General features: G+C 36.3%; 1 protein-coding gene across 5 annotated transcripts in view; it reads right to left on the reverse strand.

The window, feature by feature from the left end:
- SUPT3H (SPT3 homolog, SAGA and STAGA complex component) overlaps positions 1-23,730 on the reverse strand; it is a 414,047-nt gene that overhangs the window by 79,965 nt on the left and 310,352 nt on the right. For all 5 annotated transcript variants that reach the window (XM_027524850.1, XM_027524851.1, XM_027524852.1 and 2 more), the window contains 4 exons: positions 23,431-23,543; positions 22,289-22,396; positions 18,561-18,728; positions 9,725-9,835 (listed from right to left, as the gene is read on the reverse strand). In XM_027524850.1, coding sequence (XP_027380651.1) covers positions 9,725-9,835; positions 18,561-18,728; positions 22,289-22,396; positions 23,431-23,543 — 500 coding nt within the window. The remainder of the gene's footprint in view (positions 1-9,724; positions 9,836-18,560; positions 18,729-22,288; positions 22,397-23,430; positions 23,544-23,730) is intronic.

Here is a 23,730-nt window from a genome sequence, read left to right on the forward strand (position 1 = left end):
TAAGTGACAGTTCAATGATTGTATTTGGGTGACTAAAGTATGTAACCCTATTTAAGAAATCATCAAAAAGTAAATCATCTCCACTTCAACAGGCTCTCATCATGGTTGTCTGGAGGGAATTTTTGTCACACTATCAATAAAACAGTACACGAATGTTTTACTTAAACCAAACACGCTATGACTATTAGATGTTTCTGGCAATGGTTAATAAAGAATCTATCCCAATAAAATTAATGTGTTCTTCTCTAATATTCAACTACTTTAGATATGAAATATTAACTGAAAAATTTAAATGATATTTTTGCTAGGTGAACCTTGGCAATTTAATATATTGAGTTTATGTCTAACTCAATGTTTACAATCTTATTTATAGACTTAAAAGGAAAATTTCTTGCCATTTTTAGGCCATACTTTTTAAGCTCAGAAATATCTCAGCTTAGTTTGGTTCCTCCCAACTAATATTTTTGCTGCTTTCATGAATTTATGAGTTGAAAGAATCCTGTGAATTTTTAAAAGAAAAAATAATTTCCTGTCGGGAGTCACTCAAAATATTTTTCTATTCTCTCTCCATTCTCTCAGAAGATTGCAAAAACCTAGGAAGTACAATAACACATTCAAATTTCAAGATGTGGTCCTTTTAGAATATTCTGCTCAAAAAGCTTCTCAGTTGTCAATTACTGCTTCTTCCGTGCACTCACGTTCAAATTCTTCCTCTATTCTCCACCACACAGCCTGCCTTTTACGATGAATAGAGATAAGTTAACTTCTTAAACTACTTCAAGTCCACGACCCCCACTAGAGGACTCTGACTGTCTCTTTTTCAAATTATTTTCCTGAAAATTCTAGGATTCTCTGCAGGATTTCTAGGGGCCTCTTAGATGTCTGATGTGGATGCCCATTTACAATTTTTTGTGCTACTCAAAATAAGGGTTCTGTCATCTTGTGTTTTATATTTGAACTTCTTGTAAATATTTTGTTGTTTAGGAAGTTATGTCTTGGAATTCTGGCCTTTCAGGTTCTTGTTTGTTTTGATATTTAAAGCAGTCCAAATAAACACTCTAAAACTGCAAGGCAGTATGTCACCTTTGGGTGTATACAGCTCACGCTGAACTAAGTGTGAGGTTATTACTGCTGATATTAAGGCAGAAACAAAGCAAAATGTCCCTGTTTACTGAAGAGACAAACCAGCTGTTAATAACACCAGAATTTTTCAAAACGGAACTGGGTAACTCTTTGTAGACAAATTCATGGGCTGTCCCAATGTAAGCTGTTACTGCAGAATGCTCAGATGACATAAGATCTCTTGTCCCTTCTCCCTGAATTCTGTCTGATGATTAAGAAACATTAAGTAAACATATAACATGATTATGCCAACTCTACTTAGCAATATAGAATAAGACGTTGTGCTTACAACAGTAGAAAAAGTACCGGTAATGAATTCACCAAACCTGGCTTCAAGAGGCAAAGCCAAACAAATCCGACACTGAAACTCTGAACTCCTGGAGAAGAGAAAGGTGTCCCACTCCAGTATTCTGGGCTAGAGAATTCCATGGATTGTACAGTCTATGGGGTTACAAAGAGTCAGACACAACTGAGTGACTTTCATTTTCACTTTAAATAGCTTATAGAGTTTTAAGACACCTTAAAAATATTTCCAGAAAACCATGAAGAGTTATGCTTGAATAAGAAATCCATATATTGATCCCCTTTAAACATAATCAGTTTAAAAATGTCAGCACTTATTAGATACTGTTAGTGAAACAATTTTTGAGCAAAAATTTCTTAGTATTTCTCCTTTGAGGCAAGACTATTACAGGTTTGTGTTGATCATTATTAAAAACTGTTATATTTGTGAACTGAAATTTCTTAATGCTTAAATAAAATAAAATGTGGAAATAAAGTAGATACTGTGATGAATATAATGTTACAACATAACTTTGATTTTGAAACATCTTCTCTATTCCTACTGAATGAGATTTTCAGAGTGGATCTTCTACATATAACAATCAGATTTCTGGAATATTTGATAAAGAAACCCTTCTCTTATGGAGCATCTTTAAATTCCTCTTAGAACACTTGTCTTCTATGCAATGTAGTTTAGGAAATGCTATTTCACATTTTCACAATAAGACCACTTAAACAGTTAAGAATAGAGGCCAATCTGCAAAGAGGGAGTTAATGAGGAAGATTAGTGAGGATTCATTGAAGCCTGTGGTCCCTGTGAGCCACAGAGTATTTCTATTTAGCTCTTGTCATGATGTAATCTTAAACTGGTTTCCTGATTTTTCTCTAAATATCAATTTTCTTACCTATAAAGTGGGGAAAACAACACTCATCTTGCTGTGTTGTAAGAATAACACAAAATAAATGAAAAGTTCCTATACAAATATTGTATGTTATTAATCAACTAATACTTTTCTGATTCTAATGACTCTCTCTCAAGAAGTCTTCTAGTATTTTTACTACTACATTTCAAACGTTCTCTCCCGAAGTAATCCGCAAGTGAATACTGTGTTAGTTGGATCATTAGATTTCTAATATTCAACTGCTTATGACCTAAAGAAACCATTATTTCACATAATTTGACACAATAAATCTTGTAATTAACATTTCTGCCCCACCTTATTTGAAAATTAAAAACTAAATTAAAAATTTTACCCCTTTTCTAAACAATGCTCAATTTTAGGTTATTCTTATATGATAAATATGTGTGTGTGTGTGCTCAGATGCTCAGTCATGTCCAACTCTTTGTGACCCCATGGACTGTAGCCCTCCAGGCTCCTCTGTCCATGGAATTTTCCAGGCAAGAAGACTGGAGTGGGTTGCCATTTCCTCCTCCAGGGGATCTTTCCAACCCAGGGATCGAACCTGCTTCTTCTGCGTTAACAGGCAGATTCTTTATTTACCACTAGTGCCACCTGGGAAGCCCCATGTGATAATAAATATGCCACACATCAAATTTGTTTTCTGAGAACCAGTGGCCCATACCTATGAAAAGGTACTTGGCTCCAACCTACATGATAGATTTAGTACTTACAAAAAATAGACTGAGAAATTTTTACTTCCAGTTAAAAAATATTCTTAAAAATATTTATGAATTCATCCACAATTTCTACTTGGTATTTACATTTTAAAATTAATATTTTATAACATTTTATTTTCCAGGTTGAACACATAAGATGCAGACAAATTTTATGTGCTCAAGACATAAGAATTATTCATGAATGTGAAATTCTATATTAAAATAGTCAAAGCAATATGCTATGCCACTTCTGTTTTTAAAAGTTTAACATGAGGATTTCTTAAAGGAAATTTCTTATTTTTGACTCTTATTTGTCTATCGTGAATATTTATGAAGAGCCAATGATATGAGAGCGTCTCCAGCATCCCTAATAGACATAACATATCAAAGTAAATGGCCACAGGGAAGAGTAGTCAGCCTAGAGTCCAGAGGCTGGATTCCAGAGCCCGCCGGGTCATTCACTTACAAGGTGCCACTGGGTACAAGGCAAAGCTTCTCTGAGACGGAATCAAACAACTTTCTCAAGTCTTTGTTGCTGTTCAGTCACTAAGTCATCTCTGACTCTTCTGTGACTCAATGGACTATAGCTCGCCAGGCTCCTCTGTCCATGGGCTTTCTCAGGCAAGAACACTGGAGTGGGTTTGCCAATGACTTCTCCAGAGCATCTTCCCGATCCAGGGACTGAACCCTCGTCTCCTGCATTGGCTGGCAGGTTCTTTACCACTGAGCCACCTGGGGAGCCCTTCTCAAGTCTTAGCCAGTTTTAAAATGCTCAGCCAGATGTCTCACAATTTAAGACAGCCGAGTGGGTTTTGAAGCCGCTCACTTCTAGGGACACACTTAGGTACCATTCAGATAAATGACCATGCTTAAATGAGAAATTTTAGTTTTACTATTCTGCTTCAATGGAGAGCCACCTGGTAACATGTAAGTTCAGGAGGATGAGATAGCTTTCCACTGTGAATATCATTCAGGAGAAACTAATATATTTAGGCATTACACATGGGATTATGTCACCCCCTTGGTGTACACAGTTTGCTTTCTCTGGCTTTCAAAATTACAGACCCGGTTTTCTGTCAGCCATTTCCAGCACTTCTCACTGAGCATGGGACTGCGCTTCAGAGGAGGCAACCAGGGGCACCACCCACTGCTTGTACACAGCCGGGGTCTAGAGGAAACACATGTCTGACCATCTTTTTCGTGATAGATAACACAGCCCGCTGAGTTATTCTTTGCAGGTGTTTTCTTCAAGAGAAAAAAACAAAATGCTCTAATTGTAAAATCTACTTCATTCACATTTTAAAATGCTTTCTTGTCCTTTGACCTGAACAAGAATATTCCATGATTTTTTTTTTTTGAAAACAAACCATTACCAAAAGCATCTGAATCTTTAGGCTGCAACGAAATACTCTTCTGTTACACAATTAAATTCAATTAAAACAATTAAGTACCAATTAATTGTCTGATAGAAAAACTCATTTAAAGCTTTTGCTATACTGTCTTTTTAAGGCCCTAAAAGTTTCTTAATATAAGTTTTATTTTATCCTTTACTTTTTTATATTTTAATTTTCTAACATACTAGCATTATTTTCATAATTGGTAAAATGAGGAAATTTTAAAAACTGAGAAAAATGAGACTAGTAATAATTTATGCTTAAAAATCATACCAACTTTGATACATACAACAGTCTCTGAAAACCTTTTTACAATAACTTACACAAATATATAAATTCATATAAACTGAATTTGATGAAGCTTTATAAATCTGAGGCTGTGCCATTTGTTCCATAGATTTCTGTTTCACAGGAGCTAGTAAGCAAAACCTAAATAGTAAGCAAAAATCAAGTGGAAACTATGTACACTCAGTTGCTGAGACCTTGTTTTTTAATATGACAGTGGTGGTAAAAAAAAAAATCCATTAATGTTCTTCAGTTCAGTTCAGTCGCTCAGTCGTGTCTGACTCTTTGCGACCCCATGAATCGCAGCACGCCAGGCCTCCCTGTCCATCACCAACTCCTGGAGTTCACTCAGACTCATGTCCATCGAGTCAGTGATGCCATCCAGCCATCTCATCCTCTGTCGTCCCCTTCTCCTCCTGCCCCCAATCCCTCCCAGCATTAGAGTCTTTTCCAATGAGTCAACTCTTCACATGAGGTGGCCAAAGTATTGGAGTTTCAGCTTTAGCATAATTCCTTCCAAAGAGCACCCGGGATTGATCTCCTTTAGAACTGGTTGGATCTCCTTGCAGTCCAAGGGACTCACAAGAGTCTTCTCCAACACCACAGTTCAAAAGCATCAATTCTTCGGCACTCAGCTTTCTTCACAGTCCAACTCTCACATCCATACATGACCACTGGAAAAACCACAGCCTTGACTAGACGGACCTTTGTTGGCAAAGTAATGTCTCTACTTTTTAATATGCTATCTAGGTTAGTCATAACTTTCCTTCCAAGGAGTAAGTGTCATTTAATTTCATAGCTGCCATCACCATCTGCCGTGATTTTGGAGCCCCCCAAAATAAATTCTGCCACTGTTTCCCCATCTATTTCCCATGAAGTGATGGGACCAGATGCCATGATCTTAGTTTTCTGAATGTTGAGCTTTAAGCCAACTTTTTCACTCTCCTCTTTCACTTTTATCAAGAGGCTTTTTAGTTCCTCTTTAACCACGATCAACTTAAAAAGTGAAAATGAACATTAATTTATTCTCAGGGATAATAATCTTTAAGTAGCATTTATATCTTAATGGTATAAACTATAAGTCTGTAAAGAAGTCACATTATAATTCAAATTTTAGTTTTTTCTAGGATTACAAAGTGAGGCTTCTGTGTGTGTGTATCTGTGTGTTTGGTGGTGGGGGAAATGGTTTCTACTTTATTCCATTTGTATTTTTACCTGATTTTTTTTAGAAAATACACTCCAGCTATTACTGCTACTTCCAATACTATTACTTCTACTATTATTAATGAAATACATTAAGAGCTCATCACTTGTCAAGTTCACAGTACCCCTTAGATTCTATCATGAAGTATGTTCTATTATTATGCCCATTTTACAGATGAGGTAACTGATCAATAGAGAGGTTAAGGAACTTCCTTAAGGCTACTTTGCTAGTAGGTGCGGAGCTGGGATCTTAATCTTGGCCATTTGGTTCTAAGGTCAATCACCATGCAATATAATTTTATATAATGCCAACTACAATGCATAAAAGGATAAGATGACAAGCATCAAAATGTCTCAGGATACCCCAGTTTGCTAAGTACTGTAATGACTACAAGTCACAGGCTCTGAAGTGATTTTCAGAATTATTTAGGAAAAATCAATAGTTAAAAAAAGGTAAACTAGTCTTTTTAAATGTTCTTAAGTATTTAAGATAGATACAGAAGCTAAGTCTCCACCACAGAAGATCAGGTATACAGCCATGGGAAAAGTTGCAAAAAAAAAAAAAATCTAACTTAAATTAACCTCAGCTTAATCTCAGTTAATCTTTTAACTTCTAGGTACGATACTCTCTTCTGATCTTCTGCAAAGGATTGAGAATAAATGAAAACACTGAAAAGAAAGAAGTCACCGAGTAAAACCAACATGCCAAAGGCAATATAGTTGTAATTGGCTGAGTGGGGACTGGAGGTTTGTAAGTGTCTCCACAGCCTTGTATGAATGGCAGGAAACTGCTGTTCCGTCACACTGTCCTCTCCCTCTCCAACACAGCAGCTCCTCAGTGCAAAGCGCTGCTTGTACTCCTTTCTCCCCTCCACCTTCCATGGCTTTAATCACTCCTTTCTTCTACCATTTCAACTTATTATTCCAAGGGGAAGAACTCACTTTCAATTCTTCATATAATGAACCGCATTCCTGAAATCTATAATGGTGTAAATTTGTACAATCATTTCACAAGTCATACAGTAGAAGGCAGAATGATGCCACATCAAAAGCACAATTTTTTGGCTTTACTGGTTGACGCTGGAATTCAGTTTCCAAGTAACCTACTGGTTGTCATTTTAATTCTCCAAATTAGTCTCATAGTTTTAGGAATAAACTATGTATCAGTCAAGTTATGGGTAATCTAAATGAGATATCTCATTTATATACACCATTAGACAAGCACTTTATGTTCAGAATGACATGCTGCAAAGACAGAATCTCTATGTTTCATAAATATAAACTAGCTGCTAATGGCGATTTTAGTTTACAAAGGAAATTTCATACTGGAGGTAAGTTAGCTCAGCCTTTCTGCATAATTTAGTTCCAGTCTAAGGTTGCTAGAAAAGCAGCCCACATGCCTCCTCTCCTTTTAGGAGCCACAGCCCAAAGCCCAGGAAGCAAAGTGTGCCTAGAGCAGCATCATATATCACCTCAGGGAGTGGACATCAGGGAACTTAGCATCAGCATCCTCCCAGCATCAGGAGCGTCTCCTCTTAACACTGAAGGTACGAGGGAACCAGGATCGGTGCTCACACTGTTAGCATATGTAGTCTGCAAATCTATTCTACTTTAAAGAGAAATTTAACTTTAAAAGGCAGATTTCTGTATTGTAATACGTAACACTGCCTGATCCTACTACTCATGACAGACATTGGAGTGGGCGTCTACAGCCCTGTGGGCCGGGCAGATCCTTAGGCAGATCCTTACAGTCCCGGGTAATGGAGTAGACCATTCAAGGCCTGAGGCGTGAAGAAGACTCAGTGTCCGCCCATGCTGGCCTTCTTTCCCATCTGCTGTTGACGCTGTTCATCTGCTCTGGCAGTGGTTAAGCGGGCCTTCAAGATCGTGGCTTATTTGTTCTATTTTCCAGATCTATTTACACTAAGCATTTTTAAATTGAATTATTAGTTTAAAAAACCATATTGGTTATATGTTTATTAGACAAAAATCATCTTAAACTATATTTGAATACACACACACACACACTGAATATTTCAAGTATATTTCCTGCCACATACTACAATCTTGGATTATAAAAGCAACAATACATGACTATCAGGTTAGACACGGAGGAATGAATATATAAGTATACACAGACACACAGTGTCATCAGCCAAGATGGTTCTCAGGTGATCTGACCAGTGTTTTTAAAAACAAAAAACTTGAAGAATTAATGAGCTTACCACCACCACCACTTCTGTGTGAAGAAACATCACAGACCTTGTGATTAGGAGATTTCCCCTTATAGTAGATACCTTTTCCTTTATGTAATTTTACCCATTACTTTTAGTAACCATTTTAGGTTATTTCTCAAAACCCCTGTCTCTCTTTGCTACCCTTTAATTAGTTCTAGATTATTATCAACTCTGCCCTTTTCTTCTCTCTCTATTCCATTGCCTCAGACTATTAGTCATTATTTGGCTCTTATCTATGGATCTGAAAATTTTAATCCTTTGTTATAAATTGGTTCTTTCAATTTCAGTTGGTTTTTAAACTCTTCCAATCAACTCATATTTCTCTAAATCTCATCTTCCTTTTGGCTAATCACATAAAATAGTCTCACTTGTCATGTAGGAGAAAAATACAACAAGAGATACAGACTTCATTCTTTCAATTGTAATAACCTAAAAACACTCATGCAAAAGGATACACTGCTTAATCAGTAACATATGATTAATATAAATATGATGAATCATATATATGACAAATTTAATACATTAACCAGAAGTGAAAATAATTGTCACCATTATAGAAAGCTTCTAGAGACAAAGAAGCTCTGACACATTCTCGTGGTCATATTGATAATGCATATGATTAACAATAACCAATGAAAACAAAGAATGCTAAGAAAGCATTCTCTTTAACTGAAACACAAGAAAAAAGATGATGAGATAATTTTGAAGAAATTATGACTTCTATCAACAGATAACAGCAAAATCCACTCAGGAAAAAACATATGCTATGTACGTACGTATGTGTAATGTTACACATACATATTCTGCTTTAGTATGTTAAAGTAGATGTGAATACGAAAAAATGAAACAAATGGTGAATTATACTGTGCTTTAGTCATAAATCAAACCTAGCTTTCTGAAAATCAAACCAATCCCTTATAAACAGAGAAGGACTTGGAGAAAGTTATATTAACATGAATAAAGATTTTTCTTAAAAGAGCCATAAGATGAGCATTTAATTAACACACATACACACACTCTTTCTTTAGGCTGTTGAAATATAAAGTCTTTAATTCTCCATTAAAAAAAAAAACAAACCTTGATTATAAGCTTTAAAACCATTTGAAGATGTGGAAGACTGTCTGCCTTTCAGCCTACTTCAAAGCCAGTAGAGAAATCATTTCTTCTTCTTCCAACTCAAAGTATGTTTAGGAGCAGAACATCTGATAGAAGTGGTATTGCCAATCTAACCAGTTTTAAAATATAAAGTGCTTCTAGCAATATTTGGATACATATAATTTGACAAAAAAAGTTTTATAAACCTAAGCTTTGAAAAATAGAAAATATAAGCCCCAAGGAAAAAAAAAAGCATAATTTGTAATTGAAAGAAAATAATATTTTGTAGAGAAAAAAACTGTTCTTCCAAAAAGAGACAAAAATGACTAACTCTTATTTCCCAAGAGAATTATGCCACTTTTATACAACAAAATTACAGCTACCACAAATTGCTTTCAACAATTCCACTGCTGCTTCATTTGACCACTTGAAAATCAAAATTCTTTCAGATTATAAATATAACTTTTTATAACTCTGTTATTACGTACTGTGAATGGGGAAAGGGGGCCAATCTTGTGGCCGTAGCGTCGGATGGCCTCTCTGATGTGGCTGGGCTGGATGGCATCGCTGTGAGCCTCAACACCACAGGCCGCAGTGCTCTGCGACAGAAAAACACATAAATTGTTACTAAATCAAAAACACACAACACAACTACAGTGTATAAAATATGAAAATAAACTTTTATAAAATGGACGGTTTTTCCCTTAGGATGCACATCAGTGCTGCCATATACTACATCTAACAACAACAAAAAAATTCCATTAGCAAATCAAAGATGACTTTTACATGACCCCTTCCAAGCAGACCAACCAAATGCAATTTTTATGCCCCCAATATTTCACCTAGGCCTGCATGTCAAGGTACAGGAGAATAGAGCCGGTTGTGAACGGTTGAAAAGTGTCATGTGAGCTTGCTGAAAGAACTACAGGAAGCTATTTTTTTAAAAAAAAACATTTAAACATTTATTACTATAAATGTGTCTTGGGAGCTTGTTGGATGTATTTCTGAAATAACCTGAGAGTCATCAATTTTAAAATAAAAAATGTAAAACTGCTATATATTTATTTATAATACAGGGGATGGCCATAGAAGATCATTTCAACCTGGTTCCTAGTTTTCTAAGTGTCCTCTGTGATTCACTTTGATATTTGGCAAAACTAATACAATTATGTAAAGTTTAAAAATAAAATAATTTTTAAAAAAATAAAAGAAAAAGAAAAAAAACAAAAAAAAACAAAATAAAACAGAAACTATTACTTTAATCTGCCTCATCTGTAAAAGACAAGTTTGAAAGTACACAAAGACACAAGAATGAAAAAGATTATTTGCAATAAGAGTATGGATCTCAACTCAAGAAATGTATGTAACATGATTTTAAAAAAATGAAATAGAGGTATTATATGTTTGTGATTTAGTTGTAGGCTCTGGCTTCTCAAATACCTTGGTCTAGATCCCAGCCATCTCAGTTACCAGTTCTGTCAAGTCATGTAAGATACCTGTATTTTAGTTTCCTTATCTGTAAACAGGATAATAATTTTAACTGCTCTATAGGGTTGCTGTGAAAATTAAATGAGTTGATATGTTTAAACTCTTAGAACAATGCCTGACATATGTTAGCTATCAACAGCAGTAGGTTATTATTTAAATTAAAAACAGCACATCCATGTTCTTGAAATGATAAGCTAATTTACTTAAAAGTGCAGTAGGTACCAGATGCCAAGTCATCAACATTAAAGAATCAAGAGAAAGAAATAGTAGCCCATGTATTACTTATCACTCTCATTGCAGAAGTACCATGCTCAGAATTCCTTATAGAGGTATATCTAGCATGACCTCTACTGAGAGTGAAATGGCAAATCTTATCAAAATGAAAAAATACAACCATGTTTGATCCAACAATTTCATGATTTCTAAGGATTTATCCTGCAGATATATTATTATACAGGCAAAAAATAATACAGATAGCTAGACAGTCACTGCTGTACTATCTGAATTAATGAAGCAAATGTTCATCAAGGAGAGAACCATAAAATCAATTATGATACATTCATTCAATGCAATAGAAACCACAGCAACCACCATAATGAAGGAGGCAGCTCCATATAGATTCCTATGGAGCTATCTATAAGACACTGTTTGAGAAAATGCCAGGTGTACAACTGGATAACCATGTTATCAGCTTTTGTTTTTTTTTTTAAAGGCTGAACAGTACATGCTCATTTAAGCATAGGTTATTTCTGCAAAGACACCCTGAAAATTAGTAACAGTGCAGAATTTCTTTCTCTTGGAGTACAGATGGGTGTCTGGAGCATACGGGTTAGAAGAAACATTTTTCACTGTACATCTTTCTGTGCCTTTTAAATATATTTTTTGTGCCCTTTGCATTTTTTTTTTATTATTATGAACTAGTAAAATAATTAAAACATTCCTACAAAGAGCATCTGCTAATTATTCAAGTTGAACCTGAAATAAGACTAAAATATAAAACGAGAGCTTGATTATTTTTAATTATTTTTAACAAGACCTGAAATAAGCCAAATAGGAATATACTCTAGAGTATCATTCTCAATTTCATTCCAACAATACCCTAAATAACATAACTGCTGTGCCCACAATAACAAGGATTAAATTATCTTAACCCCTCACTTTGGCACTCATATAAAAGTGCACACATAGTTTTTCTTTAAAAAGAAAAAATGCTTTCTTGATTCTTATCCCAAGTACTTTGTTCCAGTTGGATTATATTAGAATAAATGCAATTATCAAGTACCTGGTGAGGCTAAAGACTCTTTTGTGAGTTGGGCTGGCCAAAAAGTTTGATCAGGATCTCATAGACAAGTGAGAACAGACATTTTGGCCAACCCCATACAACATGGGGACATTCAGTTCAGTTCAGTCGCTCAGTCATGTCCGACTCTTTGCGACCCCATGAATCGCAGCATGCCAGGCCTCCCTGTCCATCACCAACTACCAGAGTTCACTCAGACTCACGTCCATTGAGTCAGTGATGCCATCCAGCCATCTCATCCTATGTCGTCCCCTCCTCCTCCTGCCCCCAATCCCTCCCAGCATCAGAGTCTTTTCTAATGAGTCCACTCTTGCATGAGGTCGCCAAAGTACTGGAGTTTCAGCTTTAGCATCATTCCTTCCAAAGAAAGCCCAGGGCTGATCTCCTTCAGAATGGACTGGTTGGATCTCCTTGCAGTCCAAGGGACTCTCAAAAGAGTCTCCTCCAACACCACAGTTCAAAAGCATCAATTCTTCGGTGCTCAGTTTTCTTCACAGTCCAACTCTCACATCCATACATGACCACTGGAAAAACCATAGCCTTGACTAGACGGACCTTTGTTGGCAAAGTAATGTCTCTGCTTTTCAATTTGCTATCTAGGTTGGTCATAACTTTCCTTCCAAGGAGTAAGCGTCTTTTAATTTCATGGCTGCAATCACCATCTGCAGTGATTTTGGAGCCCAAAAAAATAAAGTCTGCCACTGTTTCCCCATCTATTTCCCATGAAGTGATGGGACCGGATGCCATGATCTTCGTTTTCTGAATGTTGAGCTTTAAGCCAACTTTTTCACTCTCCACTTTCACTTTCATCAAGAGGCTTTTTAGTTCCTCTTCACTTTCTGCCATAAGGGTGGTGTCATCTGCATATCTGAGGTTATTGATATTTCTCCCGGCAATCTTGATTCCAGCTTGTTAAGAAGGCAATATCCTGCAGACAAAGAGGGTAAGGGGTTTTCCAGCGCTTTCCTCTGTGAAAGCTACTTTCTATCTGAAAAGTGGATTTATTTCTTTGCTACATGGCCATTGCAGAGGGACTCTTCCTTTACTTTCCCAAATAAGTTCTATTTTGGTATAGAATATGTTGGTCAAAATCTCCCAGAACTTCTGGCATGGAGATCCAATAGACTTCAGAACACTGAAGAAGGAAGTGTAAGTTAGAAACCACTTGTGGCCACTATTTGTAAGATGGCAGCAAGTAAGCCATCCTGTTTGAATCATGTTATCATTGCTAAAAATAAGAAGTTACCTTATATAAAAATAAGAATATTTAGTTTTGTGAAAAATGTCATTAAAATTTCTCTTTTGCCCATTTCTGGTTTATCTGCTATAATTATGCCATTGCAAACACCAGCATAAGTTACCACATGTGCTTCTTCACCCTCTTGATTTGCCCACTGAGTTCTTTGCAAGGAAATCTTTAAATCTCAAATGTGTCTGCAGTATTGTTTTCATCTCAAAAAATACCTTCTCATTTCTGTAAACATCCCTTCCCTCACCAAAGTACTAGTAATCTGTTTAAGTTCAAAATTCATATCAAGTTTAGAATTTTTACTTCAGCAGTGACTTCATAAATTTTCTAACAGTCTTCAAAACTGTTACAGAAGGATTAGTATTAAATTTATGTATTTGCTACACTAATAAAAATATTGTGTTATAAATACATATGAAGACTGTTAGATTTATATACCAATTTAGCTTTCTCATTCTGCTTGAGCCCACATCTTGGAATATTCTTTAAATTTTCAAAAATGAAACCCACATGTTTGACAAAATACTGAGTCTTGTTGTCTATAGTGTATTTATCAGAATTTCTGTGGGGACTAAACTCCTAATTTCCTAAAGTCAAGAACAAGGTGCTTGATAAAATTCTTCTTCATGTGTCAGCTGCCCTTCCCCCGGCTGTATTCATATCCCATTCTTGGATTCTTCCATTTCGTTTTTAGTTATGTCTTTTTATTCAGAAGCTGCTGCTCAACACTGGAAGTGGAAGTATCACACGGAGTTCTCCATACTTCCTGGATCTGGGCATTGTCTCTCTTCTGTCCTTGCTGGCTTGAACTGAATAAAATTCTTCAACAGTTTCAACTCTCAACTGCAGTACAAGAAGTTACCCTGAAACTTCGGTTGCACCAGGATCTCTTATCTGACTCTTTTCTTCCCAACATAAAAGCTGTTGGGAAGAAACAACTTTTTTAATCCTTTCTCAGCTTTCCCCTTGCCAGGTAATCTAATATTTAAGAAGGACCTGGAATCTCAGATAACCCTCTTACTCTTTTCACGACTACATCTTCTGTTAAACTTGATACTTTAGATTCTACAGAGGTGTAACAGAGGAGTAATATGTATCTCTGATCAGAGCAAGGGAAAGGTTAGTAGCCTTAATACTGACTTCTGTCCCTCACTGACCACATGGATTGATGTATGACCAGAGTGGGCAGGCAAGTGTCTTTTTTCTTCTCACTCTTGTACACAGAGCTCTCTCAGTTCTTTGAGTTTATAGAGGATTTCCCTTCAGATGAAGTTGGGCCACTCCTTGGCTAAAGGCTATAGTATAATACAGTTAAATACAGTTAATTTTCTCATTCCAAAATTTAACTGAGATGTTGTGTAATCTGTCATTCTATGTAAGTAGGAAGTGATTTTTTTTTAAACTAAAGAAATTAACTAGAAAAGGTATTTGAAAAGAAGATAATAAAGAATCACCAAATTCAAAGATTCATATATTATAAAATTTGGAAAAAACACAAGATATTATCTATTCTAAACTTTCCCAACTCCCCACATTATAGGTGATACAGTGAAGATAAGGGACACTCCCAAGATTAAAATGACAGTATTAAGATATGATTATACATCAAGTTCCTTGGCTTTCAGTACCATCACAGCTGAGGTTTCCAGTGAGTAAAAAATCAAAATATAGCAAGAGCTTGAATATGGAGTAAGAAATGGTAACCCACTCTAGTATTCTTGCCTGGAGAATTCCATGGACAGAGAAGCCTGGCGGGCTATAGTCCACGCAGTCTCAAAGAGTTGGATACAACCAAGCAACTAACACTTTCAGTTTCCTGAATGTAGAAGATGCGAATAAGTAAATAAAAATAAATAAATTACTTTACATATGCATAATTACCACGTTAATTATAAATTTCTACGTAGTTTGTAAAGCAAATCCACTGAGGAGGTCCTTAAGTAATATTTTACACTCTAGTTTTAGTTACTGAATGAGTTGGAAAGCACTATAGCCAAAATTCTTTAGAACTACTTTACAATACAGAAGTTCTTTATTGTTCGGAGTTTCCCTTAATAAAGAAGCACTGAGCTCTGTCACTTTGAAAATAGAAGGGGGAATCCAGATACGAGGATGAAATTTAAATGTGCTCACCATCAGTTATAAGATGATATCTTGGCACAGCTCCACTACTAGTAGTGGCAAACAGTTTCTCTTGTGCCAACCAACGTGTAGAGAAAAGTATACATTTTGGACAAATTATAAAAAACAAGTACCTGAAAGCAAAAGAGTGATCTCACCCGGACAAAAACTGAAAGGGCGAGTACTATATATAGGAGGAGGGAATGGCTGTGGGTTGGTTTTCTGTTTTTCTGTTTTAGCCTAAGGGTAGGCCCTAGTCAGTACAGGGTCACGGGGCCTTAGAAGCATGAAGAACTGTAGCTCAGAGTTCAGGGCAACCACAGTAGGTGTAAAGAGAAAAAGAAAATCCCAAAAAAGGACAGAATCAAAGAAAGGAAGACAAATATTCAGTGTATAAATTTTACCCAAATCTTTGACTAACTTCTAAGCTATTCCTTCGTGGGACTGAATCCAAGAAACCAAGGTAAAACTAAATAAAGGAAGAGAGCGTCTAGCTGCTGAAGAGGCATTTGAGTTTGAAGTTTATAGAGTTCCATCTAGAAGAGTAAACAGTCTGCTTAACATACATATGAACATACCACCAACACCACCTCTTCTCATAGGAATACTACAGAACCTGAAATCTCTACAATATATTACTCACAATGTCCAGCATATAATTTAAAATTACTAGACATGCAACAACACAAGAAAGTGTGACTTATACTCAATGGAGATCAAAATAATCCAGATAGTTAATTTATCATATGAGAGTTTTAAAACAGCTATTATGAAATAAAAGAAGTTAAAAAATAACAATAAACTATAAAAAGAAATCAAAAGGAAATTATAAAACTGTAAAACAAAATATCAGAAACAAGACATTAATGGATGAGTGTTAAGACTGAACGGACAGTAGATAGAGTTTGGAACATAAGGGAAGATCAACAGAAGTTATTCAACCTGAAGAACAGGAAGAAAAGATTGAAAAGGAAATTCAACAGAGCTTCGGGCACACGTTGAACAATATCAAAGTAACTAACGAAAATATACCTGGAATCTCGGAAGGGGAGAAGAGAGAACATGAGGCAGATAATAGAAATAATAAGAAATAATAGCTGATAATTCCCCCCTCAATTTAAAAGTATTCAATTTTCAAGAGGCTCAGAGGATTCTAAACAGAAAAAATGCAAAAGAAAACCATATCTATGGATATCATGGTCAAACTGCTTAAAATCAAAAATAAAGATATGATTTGGAAAACATCCAAAGAAAAATAGAACATTACAAACACACAAAAAAGCTACAAAATCTTCTGACATGTGATTAAAAGCAGTGGCTCTAATATTTTCTTCCATTCTGTGGGCTGTCTTTTCATTTTGTTCATGGTTTCCTTCGTTGTGCAAAAGCTTTTATGTTTAAGTGGGTCCCATTTGTTTATTTTGATTTTCATTACCCTATGAGGTAGATCAAAATAGATCTTGTTTATATCAGGCAGCGTTCTACCTAGTGTTTCCCCCTAAGAATTTTATATATCTTGTCTTACATTTAGTTCTTTAATCCATTTTGAGTTTTTGTGTATAGTGTTAGAGAGTGTTCTAATTTCATGCTTTTACACATAGCTTTCCAGTTTCCCCAACATCACTTATTAAAGAGACTGTCTTTTCCCCATTGTATTATATACTTTTGCCTCCTTTGTCATAGATTAGTTAAGCATAGGCACGTGGGTTTATCTCTGGGCTTTCTATCTTGTTCCATTGACCTATATTTCTGTTTTTGGGCCAATACCATTCTGTTGTGATTACTGTAGCTTTGGATAAAATGATATAATCATTTGGGAAAAAAGTTCTTGTAGTTTCTTTAAAAACTGAGCACATAGCTACTCTATGATCCAATAATTTCATTTCTAGCTAGTAATTTCATTTCATTTACCTATGAAAAATGAAAGCATTTGTCCATAAAGATTTGTACTATAATGTTCATAACAGGTTTATTCATAATACCCTCCAAACTGGACATAGCCTAACTATCAAAATGAGAATGAGTAAACTGATATACAAGCAACTTACTCATCAATAAAGAAGAATAAATTACACTTGTACTTAAAAACATAAACTTTAAAAATACCCTGAGTGAAAGAAATTTCACACAAAAGAGTATACATATTATATTCTCTTTGTATGAGGCTCCAGAAGAGAGAAAACTAAAAAGTCAGAACTGTGTTTGCTTTTCTGGGGATGGTGACGGGATTGCCTGGAAGAGGTGTGAAAGAATTTTTGGAACTGATAGTAATGTTTTTTGTAATCTTGAGAGGGTATCAGAAAACAATGTATTTATATATCTGTCAAAACTCAGCAAATGGTATACTTAAGAATTGAGTGGTACACTGTATATAAACTTTACCTTTTTTAAAAAAGTATAATGTATACATTATAAACTTCTTTATAATGTATACATTATACAAAATTATGTGTTCTGGCACAAATTATACTGATGCCTGCTGCTTACCTTTTAATGTATCAAAAAAAAAAAGAACTGGTGGATGGATAAAAGAATAATCAGATATACATATAAAGTAAATGTAAATATAGTAAATATATTAAACATAGTAAAATTTTAATTGCAGAATCAGATGATAGATATATGGTATTCACTCTACAATTCTTTTAACTTTTTTGTATGTTTGAAAATTTTTATAATAAAGTATTAGAAAACATCAATATCTTGCTGTAAATTGGCTGTTTCTAAAATCTGATTAATGAGAAAAACAGAACACATGTTCCGTCCCTGTGAACTCAGTAAGCTCTCCCTGTGCTGTGCTGAGTCACGTCTGTCTCTTTGTGACCCCAAGGACTGTAGCCTGCCAGGCTCCTCTGTCCATGCGGATTCTCTAGGCGAGAATAATGGAGTGGATTGCCATGCCCTCGGGGATTTCCTGACCCAGGGATCAAACTCAAGTCACTCACATTGCAGGTGGATTCTTTACCATCTGAGCCATCCAGGGAAGCTCCACTCCACTGGAGTGGGTAGTCTATCCCTTCTCTAGGTGATCTTCTCAATCTAGGAATTGAACCAGGATATCCTACATTGCAGGCTGATTCTCTACCAGCTGAGCTACCAGGGAAGCCCCAAGATCTCTTTTCTTTGCACCAAAAAGAAAGAAAAAGAAATAGAAGAATATATTAACCTTTTTTCTTTTCCTTTGCTTGGTCTTAGCCGAGTCTTGTCCAGCACTCCCATTCCCTAGGGATCCTGATGTGGTCTTCCCCGAGTGCTGTGAGCCTGCTGATGGAGCTGTTGGTGTAGGAGGAGGTGTGTTCTCAGGAGACTCTGGATAGGGCTTCATGCAAGACCCCTGTTCAAAGACATGTGGCTCTGAAATTAGGCAACCAGAACTTCTACTAACATTTTATTTAGATAGTTCATTAATTCAGTAATATTTGAAAGTTACAAATATAAAAACCCCATTTATTATTATCCAGTCCACAGAAATGATGCCATCATCTTGCCCCTAAGGGTCTAAATATATTAATTTCTAATCTGTCTGATCATTCAGATAAAAACTAGGATTCCTCAGATACAGCTTCCAAAATATCTGCTGATTCAGTCAGATAGATATTTTTACTGAGAAGTTTTGTCAGTATTTCAAAAGCACTCAAAAGGAAGTTCTAAACTTTCCCCCCCGAACAGGATGCCTTTCAGACATTCTCTGTATCATGGTGACCGGCCTTCACTTCAGGGTGAAATAACTCACACTCAGTGCTTTAGGGTCACTGCAGCTTTATCCCTAGCTCCTCCAACACCTAGTCTCTTCCTTCCTTCAGAACATCCCTCACATCTACCTGCTTTCTTTGACTATGCCTGCAAGTCTGTTCTCTCTCCCTGGTGGAGGTCCTTCAAATATTTGAAGACTGTCTATCTCACAGCCTCTTCTCTTCTACAGGTCAAGCACCTTAAGTCCCTTCTACCACTTATTATGAGACGTGCCTTCGGGGTCCTCCTCCCACCCCTATTACTCTCCTTTAGATGGCCTCCACTTTGTCAATGTCCATCCTCTCAGATGGTGCCTAGACACTGAAACAAAACAAAAGATATTGTGATGTTTCCTTTTCAGTACCGTCACAATATTTATTATTTATCATTATAAGAAACTTATAGGCAAATAAGTCTTTTTCATATATGGTATTATAAATCTATATTTTCCCGATCCTATCAACTGTAATAACTATGCTATCTACTGACCTATTTAAAAAATTATGCTAAACTTTGTAAAACATTTTGCTGAAATTCAGATACTGTTTTCAAGAATATTTCTTTGATCTGCTTGCCTAGAAACATCAAACAAGAAGGAATAAAGCTAATGTGGCATGAGTTGCTCTTAGGAAAAACAAGGTAATTCTTAGAGATCATTACTTCCAGAATATAAACCATGTGTTTGAAAAAAAAACTCTGGAAAATTAATTCAAATTAATATTAACCTTGATAATCTGAGAAACCTAAGTTTAACTAGCTCACTTCTTTATATGGCTAGTGTTCAAGAATGACAATTATTAAAATAGAATGCATGTGATTAATTCCATGCCTTGTGTTTCCAATTCAATTGACTGTACATAGCACCTCCATTTGGATCTTCTTAAAATACCCTTTTGAACTCATCACTCTTTAGCCAAGAAACTTTCAATTCTTCCTTCCCGAAGTGTCTAAGGCCTTTATTTTCTAATTTCCTACTTCCCTTCTCAATGAATCCTTGGCTTGAATATTTTAATCAGGTTTTTTCCTCCCTGTACAACTGCACTTATGCTGCCTCCAAAGCCTACAGTATTTTCCCCACTTTTATCATCTCATCAAAGTTTTATCTTTTCTTCAACACTCAACTTCTTTTCTGAAGTCTTCTTTCATTATAATTAGGGAGCTGCTTTTATCTCTGAACTTTCTGTCTATGACATTCATTTGGAAATCAGTACATAAAATCTTGAACTGTCTGTTTGTTCATTTACCGCTTTGCTTGTTTTGCAGAATGTTCTGTCTCCCTGAATACAGATCATATTAGTCTCCAGAGCCCCCACTGGTTCCTAACCTGGTAAAGTCCCTAAAGCAGCCCCTTAATTGTGCTTGCTGACCTGCAATGCTGATGAACAGGAATTCCTGGCCTAGAGTGGTCATTGTGTGTTGAGTTAGGTAATAAAGGGCAGAAAGACTTCGAGTCCCTCCAAATGTTCATTTTGACCACTAGTCATATTGGAGGAGGGGTGTCTGGCCGGCCAGGGAAATGCTGGAGGCCTGTATCAACATATTTAGCCAGGATGCTTTCTGACACTCCTGCTCCCATCTCCCAGAGAGCCCAGGAAGTTCAACACATACAAGCCATCTTTCTTAACTGCTGGGTAGCTGGGAGCAGCAGCTGTGGTTGTTGAGCACTGTCCAGGGCAGCTTGGCCACCCTGGAGAATCAAGAAAGTGCGGGGTGGAAATACAGTTTTCCTAGCCACGTAAGCAATCCCTTGAATGTTATGGGAAAACTAGGCTTGTTATGTTCACTGTAAATTTCTTTAATTAGAAATGTTACAACAAATTTGTCTGATGTTAATGAAAAGCATACTTCTACACATATTCATAAAGTGAACACGTACCAAAGACAGTTTAAAGGGTGTTCTTTGACATCATAATTTGGGTTTGTAACATAAAGAAAACAAATACTGTTTAATCAACTGGGTGTGCTTTAGGGACTTTTGAAGCATGTTCACTGATAATGATGTATAACCTTTTTCAAGACAAAAATGGATTTTTAATGGGCATAAACATTTTAATTCCTACTTTAGTTCTAAGCCAATTTGGTTCCACAAGGGGCATAAAAAAGATGTCATACTTTTGGCTTGTAATAAGATACAGGCATATATCTTTATATATCTCATAAGTATCTCAGAGCAGAGACACTTAAACTTGGAGTCCAGTGGGTTCACAGATCCTTTATATTCATGGAATGGTTTCAGAGAGTCTCTGAATGCCCTGAAGTTGTATACAAAATGTGCAAATGTATTTATGGAGAAAGGATTTACAGTTTTCTTCGGATTCTCAAAGGGGCTTAGTAGCCATTTTCAGGTTATAGGTTTCACCTAACTTGATCTGAGGCTCACTTCATATTATACATGTGAATGTTAACCAGACCTCCTTGCTGCCCTCTTTATGGTCATTAGGTTGAATTATATGAAACTGATGTTTATGTTAGTGTAAAAAAAAAGTCAGATTATTTGCAAATTCATTAACTAGATGTTACATTTATGGTTTTTAGGCACATGCTGTTTACAGGAATTATTTTTTATGCCAAAAATGATACACACTTATTATACAAAGCCTTAAAGTTGGAAAGAAGACTCCACAGTCCCCACAGGTGGGGATCCCAGCAACAGAAACTGAATATAGAAAGGATCTGATTTTTGCATGATTGGATCAATCAAACCCCAAAGGATACATGGAGCCGTATTTCTTTAGATCATGTTTAGAGATGGATCCATAACTGGAAAGTCCAACCATCAATAATGCCAGGAATTATCATTACATGAATAAAATAATCCTTTCATCTTTGAAGCAAAAATTAAATACATAACTTTTCTCCATGTTATTCAGTTAACTAAACCAAGTGTTCATCTCCCATGGAAATGAGAGGTACTCTTTCACTGAAGGGCCAGGAATACTAAATAAGGCTAAGAGAAGGTGATAAAATCACTGCATTAAGTGGACTGTTAGGGCCTGAAACATAGTAGGTATTTGTTTGAATGTTGAATGTATTAAGATTCTGTGACTGAAGGCTATATATTCCTACATAATCTTTTTCTTAGAACTACTAATGTAAACACCAAACATGAGGGGAAAAAAAAAATCCCACAGATGTGTCAAAGCCAGATTTTTTAATACTCACCTCAGCAGAGTTGTGGTACTGAATGAAGGTGGCAGAAATGGCATGGCTGAAGGGGTCTCCTGCCTTGGTTACCATGTCCTGCCTCACAAGAAGAGCCAGATCCACCAACTAGAAGATCAGAATAAGAAAGTTACAGAGCTGGAAACAGTCACCAAGGTGACTGAAACGGTAACTACATACAAGCAATTATATCCCAAATGTTATTAGTAAGATGGTCTGCCTAAAACATCTGTATTGTGGACATAAAGGTATGCTTTCATGGCTGGTAAGTGGACCTACTCATGAACACAAAGGATAAAGTCTGACTTCCTAGTGGAGTGGTTCTCAAAGTTTATAATCTCCAGGAAAACATTTTTAAATACAGATTTCTGGGTTCCATGCTCTGAGAGTCAATAATAATTCAGTACAGCTGCTCTAGGATGTAGCTTAGAAATTTACATTTTAGACAAGAACCAAGGTGAAGCGGATGCTTGCAGTCTGAGAACCAGGCTCTGAGAAACTACTAGAGGACAGTGATTCCAGACTCAGGTTTTGGGAAGCACTCAGTGGATTGTACATTTCTAGAGAGGTATTTTTCAAAGTCCAAAAATAATCTCTAAGCAAGAGAGATGTGTACTTGGAATTCAGTGTTGACGAAAACTAGGCAAGGATAGTTTCTGGTTTGGCTAAAGTTGCAAGAAACAGTCACTTTTGCCTAATACCCACTGGAGCTGAGGATGCAGAGAAACATAATTGGCCTGCTGCTGCTGCTGCTAAGTCACTTCCGACTCTGTGCGACCCCATAGACGGCAGCCCACCAGGCTCCCCCGTCCCTGGGATTCTCCTGGCAAGAACACTGGGAGTGGGTTGCCATTTCCTTCTCCAATGCATGAAAGTGAAAAGTGAAAGTGAAGTCGCTCAGTCGTGTCTGACACTTAGCGACCCCATGGACTGCAGCCCACCAGGCTCCTTTGTCCATGGGATTTTCCAGGCAAGAGCACTGGAACGGGGTGCCATTGCCTTCTCCATAATTGGCCTAAATTTCAGCAAATACTGAGATTATCATAGAAGAGAACTCATGGCTGTTTTCAGTCCTGGTAGAGCAGCAGGTGGAAGGGGAAAGCAGCTACATGCAGCTTGATACGACAGATTCAAGTTCTTACCTGTGCCACAGTTTCATATGCTAAATATGCTAAAATTTCCATAGCAATAACATTGGGCTTTATCTCCATACTACCGCAGTCCAACCAGTCTCGAAATTTGGACCCTTTTTTGGCTAGTCATTAAAAAAAAAGTAGAGAATATTTAGTTTTTGAAGTGTTTTAATACTGCATATTACTATCACAAAGTGAAAAATATATCTATTGAAAACAATGTGCATAAAATGTAATTTTTAAAAAATCTTATTAGTGTCTAGATATATTCTAGTCCCAAGAATGCCTTTACACATTTGCATCTTTCAT

This window comes from Bos indicus x Bos taurus, chromosome 23 (genome assembly GCF_003369695.1).
Source record: "Bos indicus x Bos taurus breed Angus x Brahman F1 hybrid chromosome 23, Bos_hybrid_MaternalHap_v2.0, whole genome shotgun sequence".
NCBI lineage: Eukaryota > Metazoa > Chordata > Mammalia > Artiodactyla > Bovidae > Bos > Bos indicus x Bos taurus.